This window comes from Hyperolius riggenbachi, chromosome 3 (genome assembly GCF_040937935.1).
Source record: "Hyperolius riggenbachi isolate aHypRig1 chromosome 3, aHypRig1.pri, whole genome shotgun sequence".
In the NCBI taxonomy this organism is placed as follows: domain Eukaryota; kingdom Metazoa; phylum Chordata; class Amphibia; order Anura; family Hyperoliidae; genus Hyperolius; species Hyperolius riggenbachi.
The window spans coordinates 352,830,063-352,845,448 of record NC_090648.1 but is presented as its reverse complement, the minus strand read 5'-3'; the positions used below and the strand labels follow the sequence as shown (position 1 = coordinate 352,845,448).

General features: G+C 41.9%; 1 protein-coding gene across 4 annotated transcripts in view; it reads right to left on the bottom strand.

Annotated features, from left to right (window-relative positions):
• The window catches only part of DBN1 (drebrin 1), a 172,180-nt gene that overhangs the window by 60,386 nt on the left and 96,408 nt on the right, over positions 1-15,386 (bottom strand). For all 4 annotated transcript variants that reach the window (XM_068277091.1, XM_068277090.1, XM_068277093.1 and 1 more), the window contains exons 2-4: positions 9,451-9,506; positions 8,635-8,747; positions 358-432 (exon numbers count right to left, since the gene is read on the bottom strand). In XM_068277091.1, the coding sequence (XP_068133192.1) occupies positions 358-432; positions 8,635-8,747; positions 9,451-9,506 (244 nt within the window). The remainder of the gene's footprint in view (positions 1-357; positions 433-8,634; positions 8,748-9,450; positions 9,507-15,386) is intronic.

Here is a 15,386-nt window from a genome sequence, read left to right as displayed (position 1 = left end):
AAACGAGCGGAAGATAAGAGAATTGAACAGGCAAACCGATGGGGCGCAGAATCGAGCCGTGTATTCCCAGCATAAAACATGCTGCACTTGGCACTCAGGTTGTGTTATCAGTCTTGATAACAGTCCTAACTATTGTGGACAGGAGGGGCGGGGTTTAACTCCAGGTTTGGTAAGGTAGAGACCCTTATGTATGCAGAAGCCAAGGCCTCACAGGCAACAGAGAAGAATGAATACATCACTGTAACTATTGAAAGTACCACACACATATCTGTAGCTTGGAAGCACTGTGTGCTCATATTTTTGTGGTATTACAGGTTCCCTTTTATGTCCATTCACTGGCACATTGGTAATCCTTACCTGGAAAAAGTCTGCCACCTGTGCCACATGACTAGCACAAGCACACTTCCTTGCATCAGGTACATCTTCACCAACCTAAGAAATGAAATATAGAGGTTAGCTGTGAAATCATCAGACCTCATGCAGATGATATCATCAGACCTCATGCACACTGCCCCACACACCATTTCATGGTAACAAAAAGACACAAATACTTCATATAAATGTTTCACAAAGCCTTTTACATATAAATGGTGAGTTCATCGGGATGAGCAGATACCACAAATAGAGCAGTCTTATGCCTGGTACACATCATGCAATTTCCCATCACCTCAATGGGTCGAATCAATCATTTCTGACAGGTCTGATCTCATTTCCGATCACTTCTGTATAAAATTGATCAGAAAAACAATCGGAAATCAGATCAGACCAGTCAGAAATTATCGATTCAAACCATCGATCTAACAGGACATTGCATGGTGTGTACCAGGCATTAAATAGTTCGCTACTACCTAGGCAGAGATGCCTATACTACTGTTTTTTCCAGTAAGTTGTCAGTTTTATGGCTCCTGGTTATCCTAAAAGTGCTGGTTATTGAGTGGCTGTATATTCCCAGGAAGTATAAAGTGTATTTTGCATGCAATTTATTTTATACTGAAGGACGATAAGACTGCTGCCTGGCTAAGGTTCTACTTTTTTTTTTTTTTTTTTTTTTTTTTTTTTTTTTTAAGCAACCATAAGGAAAAGCACCATCCTAAGAATACCATTTGAAATAGTGAGGGCGGAATGTGCTAATTGAGTAATGCATAACAACATGAACAACAAAGGAGAAAAGTACCCAATATACAGCACCAGACCACTCCAAATATATTCAAAATACAAATTCTTTATTGATGAAAAACTAACCCAATAAATGCAATGATAAAAATCACCACTAGGTGATAGCAGCGGTGTACATGAATAATAAAATATTGTAATGAAAATAGCAACAATTAATATGTATGTCCTCACACTCAAAATTGTATACATATATATATTGGTAAGTAGATACACATATATATATATTGGTAAGTGTATCTACTTACCAATATATATATATATATGTATACAATTTTGAGTGTGAGGACATACATATTGATTGTTGCTATTTTCATTACAATATTTTATTATTCATGTACACCGCTGCCATCACCTAGTGGTGATTTTTATCATTGCATTTTTTGGGTTAGTTTTTCATCAATAAAGAATTTGTATTTTGAATATATTTAGAGTGGTCTGGTGCTGTATATTGGGTACTTTTCTCCTTTGTTGTTCATGGCTAAGGTTCTACCACATCAGTTCATAAATACAGGGCTGGTCGCAGCTGGCGGCATAGAAGTTGGTAAGGGCTCCATAACACATTTATGTCACACTGTGGAAAACTACTGCTTCCACTAGAGGGAAGCATAGCTGCCATAATGTGTGATCTTGCTTACCAAGCTATAATGTACTACTGTATGCTTTAGACACGACTGAGGGGCAAAAGATCAATGTACTGTGTAATAAATGAAACCTAAGAACTGGAATTTGTACTGGTATACACTGAAGGGGGTAAACCGAGGTTTTAGGGCTGGTTCACACAGCGGGTAATCGTGCTGCGTTGGCTGATTGCCGGCAATCAAAGTGATAGTGCAGCACCAGGTTATAGGAGCATTATCACTGCAGCATTTTTTAAATGATCACGATGGAATTCTTGTTCTTCAAGTGAAACTGCAGAGCGCAATACCCGAAAAATCGCATTGCAAACTCGCAATTGTTAGCAAGAGTGAACCAGCCCTTTCTGCTGCAACCATAACCGCTTAGCATAAAAACAAAAACAAGAGGTGCTTTACACACGCGGTGAGATGGTTGTGCTGTTAAAGAGTAGTTCTAAGAAAAAAAACCCAACTGCTGCATTTGGGGGTGGAAATCTCATACGGATGAATAAGCAGCAGTTCTCTCCAGCAATACTCTAGAGGTAGTGGTAGAGAGCAGCTACATGCCTGGTTTAGCCATCTCTTAATCATCGTCAATAGCCTGACCACAGCCTGGAAACCCGCTATACTCTGTTTTCCAAACATCTGCCACAACCATCTTGGTATACTGTAGGTCCATACACACGCACTATAACGGTCGCCTGTAGGAATGGTCTCAATCCCTAGACTCTAGGGCCTAGAGCTACCATTCTGGCCATGAGGTCACACAGATATGGGTCTGTCTACAGCTGGAGAACATCTACTGTTGGGTTTTAGCAGGTGGAGTAAGGAGAGGAATAATGCACTTGGCCATCAGATCTTTACACAAGCTTCTGTTGATTTTCAACCAACACGGTCCAAAAAGGTTCCCTCTAGCGTGTCTGAACATTTCTGTTGGATTCAAGTGGATTTCAGCGCAAGAATAACTTGATTTACTTTTTAAACTTTAGTTTAAATTTAAACAATAAATGAGTGTACAAGAAACGTGTGGTCTTCCAAAACTTTTTTTTTTACTACCATAATGGTGAATTTCAATTGAATCTGAAAAACTTGGTACTGAAAGGATGCCTTCAAATCAGAACAAAGAATGCTGCCTAGCATACAACCATGTCACAGTGAAAGCTGTGTCTTTTATAATTTCAATGCATATTCAACATATACAGTAGGGGTTGATTTACTAAGATTGAAGAACACTGGAGAACCCTTACCTGGATCATATCAGATAATTGCAACGGTTGCTGAAAAGTTAGGGTCTAAAGACAAAACTATTGTATGTACATACCCACAACAGTAACTTATGGTAATTATTATCACTCCAGGACAGCCTGGATCTATAAATAGCAGATATTATTGAGGGGGTGTGCACGCACCCATAGACAGACTGGTGGTAACTTTGCAGCAGCAGCATTATTGAGGATAGAAGCACTAGCCAAATGCTACTTAAAATGTTAATATTAAACCCAAGGTGAGAGTGATATGGAGGCTGCCATATATCAATTAGCGCCTGTATTCACAGACATATTCAAAGCATCTCTCAAACTCTCAATTGTTCCGGCCTGTTTTAAAAGCTCAACCATTGTACTAATTCCAAAAAAATCAAAACCTACATGCTTGAATGATTACAGGCCTGTTGCCCTGACATCATTGGTCATGAAAGCATTCAAAAAACTGATAATGGCTTATCTGAAATCTATCACAGATCCCCTGCTGGACTCTGCAATTTGCCTACAGGCCTAATAGATCCGCAGACTATGCCGTGAACATGTGTATGCATTATGTACTACAGCATCTAGATACCCCAGGAACCTACACCAGGATTTTATTTATAGATTATAGCTCTGCATTTAATACCATAATACCATCCCTGCTACACAGTAAGCTCTCCCAGCTACAACATACCTGAATCCATCTGCAAACGGATAACCGATTTCTTAACCGACAGGAGACAGCAGGTCAGACTTGGGAAGCACACATCAAGCTCTCTGACCGTCAGTACTGGTGCACCCCAGGGCTGTGTGCCTTCCCCACTGCTCTACTCACTGTACACCAATGACTGCATCTCCACAGATCCATCTGTTAAGGTTCTGAAGTTTGCAGAGAACACAACAGTAGTTGGTCTCATACAAAATGGGGGACGAGTCTGCATACAGGCATGTGGTGGGACAGCTTTTCTCCTGGAGCAGCAGCAGCAACAACTTGGAACTAAATGCTCTCAAAACCATGGAGATGATAGACTTTAGGAGATCTCTCCCCCCCCAGCACCTCCCCTTAATCATAAATGGATCCACAATAACCCAGGCAGAGTCATTCAAGTTTCTTGGGTCTACAATCTCACACAACCTAAAATGGGACAACAACACTGCCACTATTGTCAAGAAAGCGCAACAGAGGATGTACCATCTACGGCAGCTGAAAAAGTTTGGCCTACCTAAAAATGTAATGGTGCAGTTCTACACTGCAATCATTGAATCCACCATATCATCTATGACTGTATGGTTCAGCTCCTGCTCATTATTAGAAAAAGTAAGGCTGCAGCGCATCATCCGAAACAGCGGAAAGGATAATTGGCTGTAGCTTACCTTCCCTGCAGGATCTTTACGCTAGCAGGTGCAGAAAGAGAGCGACCAAAATTGCCTCTGACCCCTCTCACCCAGCTCACTCCATCTTCCAGCGCATGTCTTCAGGAGTGAGATTACGATCAATCGCTACCAAAACCTCTAGACACAGGAACAGCTTTTTTCCTCAAGCGGTTGCCATACTAAATGCAGAACCCTGCTAGAGCTGCTAGGACTTGAAAGTAATCAGCACAGAACTGTAAATGAACAATTCTCACATTGCTTACTGCCACTATACTTGCATAATGTCCTTGACTTGTAATATACACACACTGACTGTCCTTGCACTGTTTTTTGTTTGTGTTTGTTAAGCAACTGCCAAAACAAATTCCTTGTAGGTGCAAACTTACTTGGCGAAATGAAATTGATTCTGATATATTTCCCTTTAAGCAATTCCAGATCCTGCTGATCATCTGCCTCTAATACGTTCAGCCATAGACCCTAAACAAGCATGCAGCAGATCAGGTGTTTGACAATATTGTCAGGAATGACAAGATTAGCTGCATGCTCGTTTCTGGTGTAATTCAGACTCCACTGCAGCCAAATAGATCATCAGGGCTGCCAGGCAACTAGTATTGTTTAAAAAGAAATAAATATGGCAGCCTCCATATCCCTCTCACCTTGGGTGCACTTTAAAGCTTCAAGGGATATGTCATTTTCAAAATTTGCAGGAAACAAGATGGCTGCTCTCATGTAACAGACACAGAAAGTTCAAATCTGGGGCAAGGACACTGCACACTAATAAGACAACGTTGGTTAGGTATGTACTGTAGAACACGGTGATAAGATTAAGCAAAGGAAAGTTTGGAATAATTTTGCTTTAACTTGCTCTGTTCCAGAATCCACATTTCAAAGTATAATTTGCCTTACATCCTCAATTTAAGTCTAATTAGTAAAGTGGGCGAGTATAAAAACACTTTCCTTTTGAATCCTTTATTATAACCACATTCATTTTCACTCTTGCTAAGAACTTAGTGCTCGACCTCATGTTGTTCTCCTAAACCATTCAAATGCCCATATCAAATAAAGCATGCTGGGTGTAACAAAACCTAATGCATCACAGCAATTACAAGAGAATTAAAATTCAGTAGTTGATATGAAATGCAGACAGCTAATTATCTGTCTGCTTCCTGTGTTTGGATCCTCTCTTTGAAACAGAGAGGTTTGCTACTCAATGTATTAGCAGAAAATGAAGCCGTGAACAAGAAATAATGCACTATAAGAAGTTTAATTAATCTGCTGCGCTACGTTTTCTGGCACTTTATATCCCAATTGGGTTGTAATTTCTCAGTGGACCCGATAAACACTGACAAATAGGTTATATTCTGGAGAAAACAACCTGTCAGATGGCTGAAATTCACTAAAAATGGAGCTCATACATCTAAAGAATAGCAAAGACAAGGGAGCTCTGTCACCTGAGATGACTGCTGAGATTGTTTCACTATCTCACCGGTTCCTGGTCCTACGTGTATGCATTATTGCCCTAAAAAGTGTCAAGTACAGCACTACATCAATTACTAATCTAGAGCCAGAGTATCTGTATATCGCTCCTTACTGAAGCTGTCACTCTCACCATCGGTTACCAGAGCTTAATCTAGAGCTGATCAGTGTCTGTACATCGCTACTTACTGAAGTTGTCACTCTCACCATCGGTTACCAGTGACTAATCTGTAACCGATCAGTGTCTCTGTATATGTGGCTCCTTACTGAAGCTATCAATATCACCATCAGTTAGTATAATCTATACTAGAGCTAATCAGTGTGTCTGTATACTGTATCTCTCCTTACTGAAGCTGACACTGTTACCATTGGCTACCAGTGGCTAATCTGTAACTGATCAGTGTATCTGTATATTGCTTGTTAGGCCAGGTTCACATTGCACCTGATCCAGGACAAGTCTGACAAAACAGATCCGTTCTCCGTTCCGTTCGATAAGTTTTCATAAGTTTTGTTCACGTTTTACAACGATTTCGCATACGTTCTGTTCCGGTACAGTGTGAACGAAAACATATGGAAAATGGACAATGGTTAAGGGAAAAGGGGTTGGCTAGGGTGGGGTTTGGAGAGGGGGATGGTTTCAGTAGCTGTTTTTATCTATGGTGGTGGTGGTGTGCATCGATCTGTGCCCCAGAAGTAGAGAAATTCAAAACAGGAAGTGATCTTGTGGTACGATTCAGGTACGTTTTCTAGCCAATGGGATCAGTATTGTCAGTTTTCCATTGAGATACATTGCATACGTTCAGCGTTCATGTCCGTGTCAGTTCCATAAAAATGGTACAGGTCAGGAACATCCGATCGGTTTAGCGGAACGTAGGAAGCGGATGCGTTTTATAACACCAATGTCAACTTTCCCATTGAAATGTATTGCATTCGTCTACAGATACGCTTCTACGCTACGCTTAACGCTCCGTTTTTTGTGCAATGTGAACCAGCCCTTACTGAAATGGCTGCGATCACCATCAGTTAACAATTACTAAGGTTGACAGAAATTGAGTGGTTTTCAAAGAAATCCCCTGTGTCGCCATAGACTTGCAAGACTTTCGGTCCACTGTGCGTCATCGCAGAGGTCATGTGGTAACGTCTGTTTGTCCGCGTGGTACATCAGTGACTTCCAGCGCACCACATGCTGTATGAAAGCACCCATTGGCTTTCATTAGCATAGTGGTGAGGCGCAGTAAAATGACCCACTGTGCGAGTGTGAAAGGGCCGATAAGCTTTGGATAACATAGAGCTTAGATACCATACTATGTGCTTTGGATACCACAGAGCTTTACTGGTTCTTAGTCCCAATGGAAGCTACCTGTTCCTATAGACCTTCGGCACTTAGTGGAATAGCTTCTACTGAGGATGGCGCAGGAACAAAGGGACAGATTGTGGACCAGTAAAATTCTATGGTATCCAGATCCTTCCCTCTACACATGTATGCATAAAGCCTTACATAACAAAGCTTCCTGCAATTCTAAATAACCAAGCAAAGCAGTAGCTACCTGTCTGGAGGCATTCTCTTAACAACTCCCCTCATTCATTTAATAAGAGAAAACTGTAAAGCTAGGTACACAAACTGGATTTAAGTCAGTCAAGGAAGTCACTGCGTTGCTAATCAGTGCATCCCTCCTCCCATCTCCAAAGCGACAGGCACATCACCAGCCTATGGAGGGGAGAGGAGGGCGGTGCGCAGCACTGCACTCCAAACTGGAGCCTGAAACAACAAGTCCCAATCCCTGCATGCAACACTACTTGTACGTGTGTAAATGTTTGTTCACACAGTGATAAGCCTGGAGATTGGTAATATAAAGTGGAGACCCCTTGTGTCAGTGAAGAGCCAGAGTGGTTATGGAAAGGAGCATTATAGCAAAAACGCTTGCATCAGTGATTGGTATTTACTTCACTGTACATGAGCAATGCAAGTGTCACTTAAAGAGAACCTGTACTGAGTAAAATTATTTAAAATAAACACATGAGGTAACTTCAAATGAACATTACAGAGTTACCTTGCCATCAGTTCCTCTCAGAAGCTTACCATTTTCTTCTGACAATAATCCTATCCAGTTCTGACAATATTTTGTCAGATCTGAAATATATCAGTTGCTGTCAGTAAAATATCAGTTGCTGTCAGTTATAGCTGAGAGGAAAACGGATGTACCAGGTAATGTCCATGTTTCCCTATGGCTCAAGTGGGCGATGTTACAGTTTAACTGTGTGCTGACCAGAAAGCTGTTATGGGGTAATGGCTATTTTCAAAATGGAGGACGGAAAATTCCCTTGATCACAGAGGACAAACAGGACGCGGGACAGGAGAAAGACACTGAGGAGTAGACTACATGGAAGGTAAGTATGGCTTGTGTATGCTTATTTTGACTTTTATTTTCAGTACAGGTTTTCTTTAAGCAGCCCTGAATAACAGGCACGCAGCCAGCAGCAGCATCAGAATGGAGTTTATACTCCTGATCTACAGATAATGGTTTCTGAGCCAGGAACGCAGCAATGGCACCGTCCGTATTCTGCTTGCAACAGGTTTAATATATTCATGTTCCTCCATGCAAAGTGAAAAGGGCAATTGCTGTGCAAATAAGCACTACGGTAGATTTTGTCTAAGAACTGTACAGCTACATGGATACTGCTGAATAAAGCAAAATTATTGCACAAAAGTCATCAGCACACAAAAGCAATGTTTCACATTTATGTCCTACCCAGTTTATGAGCACATATCGCGCCAGCATGGCATGGGGTTCCTTCACACTGCAGAAACCATACATCACTTTCTGGATTTCAAAGTGGCTGGCAAGATCATGCAGACCGCCACCTAAAAAAAAAATATAAATAAAGGCAAAAGAAAATAAAAACACATCGACAGGTTTCAGTAAATGGAAAGAAGAAAACCACACATTATGCAGGTCTAATATTTATATTTTACCGCAACAGGACTAGAGTCACACAACAACAAGGAACTTAATGGACCCTTCCTGTGCAGTACACAATCACAGGCTACTTGATTGATGCGTTGCACAAAGTAACCACAGCATTATAAATATTGATGTACTTTATGCCAAAATATTGTTTGTAATGGATTTTGCCGAATTCCTCTAATGCAGTGTTTCCAATTAGCATGATTCTATGTTGGGAGAAAATGCCGGCTGCCCCGGAGCTGACAGCTTCTGAAAATGCCAGTTTCCTGGTCGTCACGCAGTTACCGTCGCTTTAAAGGAGAAATCCATGACGTGTCCTTGAGGTGGGCATTTTAGAAAAAAAACCATTTGTAATTGTAAACCTTTTAAAAACATTCTTCTCCTTCACAAGTGATCAGCTGAAACAAGTTTCAAGCAATTAGACAGTCCCCCCCTCCCCCTCGACTGAAAAATACCAATGATTGATGCAATCTGGCTAATCTATAGCAAATTACCTCTCGAGCCAAAAGTCCCTCCAAAACAAAGCATTTTTTGAGGGCTCCTAGCAGTGTGCAGTAAAAAAAAAAAAAAAGATAGAACTGATGACTTCTTGCCACTTACCACCTGATGTTGCCACAATAAGATCATCTGTGCCATCCTCATATGTGAAGAGTGCCCTATGAAAAGACAAAAGTAGCAATTTAAACAGCTGCAAAAAATAGGTAATACAGCAAAAAATTGCTTTGAAGTAAAATGATTTTTGTAAAACACAATAGATTACTAGGCTGACCATTATTCTTTACTGTAACAGTGAAGTAGGACGTGGCACCCTCACTAAATGTGTGCGAGTTAGGTTTTTGTTTTACCTTTTCTGACTATATTTTAGATGCACAGTAATGTACTAAACATACAGGAAAAACACTGTGTTGGCAGTGGTATCTGTTGTTCATAATATAATACTAATAAGAATAATAATAACTATATATCGCTGTTCTCCTGTTGAACTCAAAACTGCAGCCACTGGGACACGCACCGTACGCAGTTAGGGAGTCTTGCCCAAGGACTCTTTAGTGAATAGGAAGATCCCATATTTGAACCCTGGTCTACTATGTCAGAGGCATGTGTGTATGTTTTAGGGAGAGGGAGGGCACATTACTTGCATGTCTCTAGCCCAGGGCCGGATTTACCATAAGGCACTGTAGGCACGTGCCTACAGGCGCCTAATGGGGCAGGAGCGGCTTGCTGAATGTCCCCTGTACCTATACTGAAGCGGCAGAGCGCCTTATCTCTCACCCCGCCTGCTCTCACGCTCTGGCGCATTGCCGTCTCTCCGGCAGTCAGCAGCTGCATTGTGAGTGTCCCCCGCGGCTACTGTACTCAGTCAAGCTGCTTGCAGGATGTTACGTCAAACTGCACTGCACTTCGGTAGTGAGCACTGTGCAGAGTAGGCATCGGGCAGCTTTGTTTATTTTTTTCCACACTGAACTTCCGGCTCATCATCACAGCACACCGTGATTAATTGCTCCTGACTGAGAGGAGGACTCCGTGAGTCAGTAGAGCATTCCTGAGACAAGTGGGCAGTGTGCTTAGCGTTATCTCTGCAACATGTCACATCACAGAGACGGACCTGAGGAATCTGAAAATGACAGTCTGCAGGCAGAAGGTAGATTGGCATACAGCCTGCTGAAGAGGGGTGTGTGTGTGTGTGTGTGTGTGTGTGTGTGTGTGTGTGTGTGTGTGTGTAATTTGTGTGTAGTGTGTGTATGTGTATAGTGTGTGTGTACAGTGTGTGCGTGTATAGTGTGTGTGCGTATGTGTATAGTGTTTGTGTGCATACGTGTGTGCGTGTATAGTGTGTGTGTGCATACGTGTGTGCGTGTATAGTGTGTGTGTGTGTATAGTGTTTGTGTGCATACGTGTGTGCGTGTATAGTGTGTGTGTGTATAGTGTTTGTGTGCATACGTGTGTGCGTGTATAGTGTGTGTGTGTATAGTGTTTGTGTGCATATGTGTGTGCATGTATAGTGTGTGCGTGTATAGTGTTTGTGTGCATACGTGTGTGCATGTATAGTGTGTGCGTGTATAGTGTTTGTGTGCATACGTGTGTGCGTGTATAGTGTGTGTGTGTGTGTATAGTGTTTGTGTGCATACGTGTGTGCGTGTATAGTGTGTGTGTGTGTATAGTGTTTGTGTGCATACGTGTGTGCATGTATAGTGTGTGCGTGTATAGTGTTTGTGTGCATAAGTGTGTGAGTGTATAGTGTGTGTGTGTGTGTGTGTATAGTGTTTGTGTGCATACGTGTGTGCATGTATAGTGTGTGTGTGTGTGTATAGTGTTTGTGTGCATACGTGTGTGCGTGTATAGTGTGTGCGTGTATAGTGTTTGTGTGCATACGTGTGTGCGTGTATAGTGTGTGCGTGTATAGTGTTTGTGTGCAAACGTGTGTGTGTGTGTGTATAGTGTGTGCGTGTATAGTGTTTGTGTGCATACGTGTGTGCGTATATAGTGTGTGCAGTGTCTGCATGTATAGTGCGCTTGCTTGTGTGCGTACATGTGTGCGTGTATAGTGTGTGCAGTGTGTGCGTGTATAGTGTTTGTGCGTACAGTGTGTGTATGTGTGTGTGTGAGAGAGAGAGCGTATTCCGTGCACAGATGGTTTTAACCATTGAAGAACCGTGTGGACAAAGGCAGACTCAGGGAGAGATTAAATCTCAATTTACCCATTAATTTGGATGGAAGATACCGAGGGCAACAATTAGCAGCTTAGCTTTCTGTGGTGGCCATTCTTGATTGTATCTCGAAGTGTGATGCCTGATACACACAATGCAATGTCCTGTCAGATTGACAGTCAAATTGATTATTTCCAACAGGTCCAAACTGATTTTCGATCATTTTTCTGTTCGATTTTCTGATCACTTCTATATAAAATAGATCTGAAAAACAATCAGGAATCAGATCGGACATGTTGGATATAAATGATTCGGTGAGAAATTGTACCGTGTGTACTAGTGTGTTTTTGGATCTTGGGCAGATTGTCATTGGCAGTTAGCATTGTTTGTGGCAAATATTGATCTTATATTTTCAGTGTTACACTAAATATGTGTTATTTAAGTGTACCAGCGACGGGACCCCTGCAATAGCATAAATATACCAAGAGCTTCCTCCAGCCCCCTCTGGCCTGATCGCTCACACAAGGTCCTCTTCCTCCTCTCCATTTGCCCGTAATTGGCCCTGGAAAGTCCTCCGGTCTGAGGCCAACTGTGCATGCCCGGCTACGCGTGCGTCCCTGCCACGTATTTTTACTTTTTTTCTCTTCATTTGACAGGAGCTGGAGTTCTCTTGTAATTCTCCTAGCATATGTGTTCCTCAAATGCTATTTTTCCTCTAAGCACTACAACTTATTATTACCTGAATGCAAAAAGGCTCCCCTCGCCTCCCTTTGCATGGTGCAGGCCGACAGAGTGCAGTGACGAGGATGTCAGTTTTTTCAAATCCACCCTGATTGTTACTTTCCTTTTCCTCCGTGACTTGCTTTGCTCATGTTGAATGTAATTATAATGTATAGTTATGACCTACCTATTTAGTGGTTCTAAGTATATAGGAAACCTTTTTAGTTTTAGAATAATATCTGCACATTGTTGCGGTTCTCTATTTGTCTTTGTTAAAAGGGGGCGTCATTTGAAGGGTGTGGTCTGTGTTAAGGGGAGGAGTTTAGGGCGCCAGAGCTTATGTGCCTACAGGCTCCTGAGCTATAAATCCGGCCCTGCTCTAGCCAGGTTCACAGAGTCACATTAGCAAAGCGTTTAAAGAAAAACGATCTTGCATGCGGTGTCCACTAGGTATGATGCTGATCACATGTTCAGCATGAACATTGGAGTGAACACGGTCTTAAAAATCAGTGTCTCTTCTTTCCACTGTTATGCCGTCATCTCCACAGCAATGGAAATGCTGGGGAACTACAATATGGCAAACCTCATACCCCAGATCTTCATACTTTGTAATTTTGGACAGCATGGCACAGCTAAGCGATCCGGATGAGTGTTCGCATCACTTCACGTGCTGGTGTGCGTCCTGCAAGCCAGCTAATGGAAACCAGCCCTAAGGTCCCATTCACACTAAAAGCGCTTTGCAATTAATTAGCGTTTTTAAAAATCCCTCCCAATCACTGTCATTTACATCGCAGTAAAAATCGTGGAAAAAAAAAATCGCTACGATTTTCACGTAGGCGATTGCAAAAGGTCTTTTTGGAATTTTGTTTTCTTTTTACTTGTTACCACTATTTTGCGTGAAAGTTTTTCACAAGTAAAGGTAATGTGAAAATTAGTTTAACCACTTCACCACTGAGGGGTTTTACCCCCTGACCACCAGAGCAATTTTCACCTTTCAGCGCTCCTTCCATTCATTCGTCTATAACTTTATTATTACTTATCCCAATGAAATGAACTATATCTTGTTTTTTTCGCCACCAATTAGGCTTTCTTTAGGTAGGACATTATGCCAAGAATTATTTTATTCTAAATGTGTTTTAATGGGGAAATAGGAAAAAATGTGGGAAAAAAATTTATTATTTTTCAGTTTTCGGCCATTATAGTTTTTAAATAAAGCATGCTACTGTAATTAAAACCCATGAAATGTATTAACCCATTTGTCCCGGTTATAAAACCATTTAAATTATGTCCCTATCACAATGTTTGGCGACAATATTTTATTTGGAAATAAAGGTGCATATTTTTCAGTTTTGCATCCATCCCTAATTACAAGCCCGCAGTTTATAAAGTAACAGCGTTATACCCTCTTGACATAAATATTTAAAAAGTTCAGTCCCTAAGCTAACTATTTATGTTTTTTTTTAATTGTATGTTTTTTTTTTTTATTACAAAATAAAAATAAAAATTGGGGAGTGTGGGAGGTAATGAGTTAATTTATTGTGTAAATGTAATGTTTGAATATGTAAAATGCTTTTAGGGTGTAGTTTACTATTTGGCCACAAGATGGCCACAGAGTGTTTGTTTACATGCGACCTGTAAGCGTCCGGAAGGACGCTTACAGGAAGCAGTAGGAGGCTGGGAGACTCTCAATGATCTCGCTGTTTCTGAAAGAAGCAGCAGATCATTGCGGGGGCTAGATCAACGAACGGGAATGGATTTTCCCGTTCATTGATCTCCGGGCGAGCGGGCGGCGGCGTGCACGAGCGGCAGGTGCGCGCGCACGAGCGGCGGGAGCGCGGACAGCGGCGGTAGCGCGGAAGGTACGGATTTCTCCGTCCCTGTTTTTTTAGGGGGGAAAAAGGGGGCGGAGAAATTCGTACCGCTGGGGGTAAAGTGGTTAACACTGTCATGTAAAAGCATGCAAAATTCACAAATGGATTACGCAAGATCAATTTGATTTTGAAATCGTAATTATGTGTAATCGCAAGTACAACATTTTATGCAAAATTAGCACATTACAATCATCACTAATGTACGGGACAGGTTTCCATGACCTTTCCATGGGTTGGAAAAGGCTATTGTTTGGTGTCGTGCAGCATGCCAGTCAGCAGCACTTCAGACAACTGCAGGATCTAACTAAAACAATTACAAGTAATATTAAACTATTGGATTTCAGCCTAGCTATACAGAATGCTGTATATAATCCACTATCTGTACCTGGAGACAGAAGAGGTTAAAAAGTAAGGGCTGAGACACACTGAGCGCTTTTCTGACCAATCAGAGTGTCTGAGCGTTTAAAAAACCAAAAATTCTCCCATTGACTTGCAATAAAATCGCTGTAAAAATGCAGTGATCATGATTTTACAAAAAATCATGATCGTGTCAATCTTAACGCGGTTTTAATGTAAATCAATGGGAGCATTTTTTTAAGAAAACTCTCAGACAGCGCTGATGGTCAGAAAAGCACTCACAGAGTGCCTCAGCCCTAATTAACCACTGTTCAGGGCAAAAAAAAAATAAAGTCCTGACTGCACACATTTATTGAAGTGTGTGTAGGGTACCTCAGATGAGAAATACCCAAGTTAGAAATATGGCATCTTTGCCTAACCCCATTCCTAATGCTGCCACACAATGGTAGGAGCATCTGAACTGTGCCTACATATTAGAGAAGGCCCGGAACCTCTGATTTTCGGTTCGCGAACCTCCCGCGAAAGTTCGGTTTGCATGAACTTTCGCGAACCGCAAGACTTCAATGGGGAGGCGAACTTGGGAAAACTAGAAAAATTAATGCTGGCCACAAAAGTGATGGAAAATATGTTTCAAGGGGTCTAACACCTGGAGGGGGGCATGGCGGAGTGGGATACACGCGCTGAAGGCACTTTGACAGGGCGCTTGAGGCAGGGCAAGACAGAAGTTGGATGGCAAATTGGGACAGCTCTGGCCACAGGTCAAGCCTGCACACCCAGTAGTCCAAGGGTTCATCGCTGCTCGCAGTGTCTACATCCACACTTAAGGCCAGGTAGTCGTCTACCTGCCAGTCCAGGCATTGGTGGAGGGTGGATCAGGAAGCGCTAAAGCGAGGCATTGGAATAAAGAATGTTCGCATGTCCGACATCACCATGAGATCGG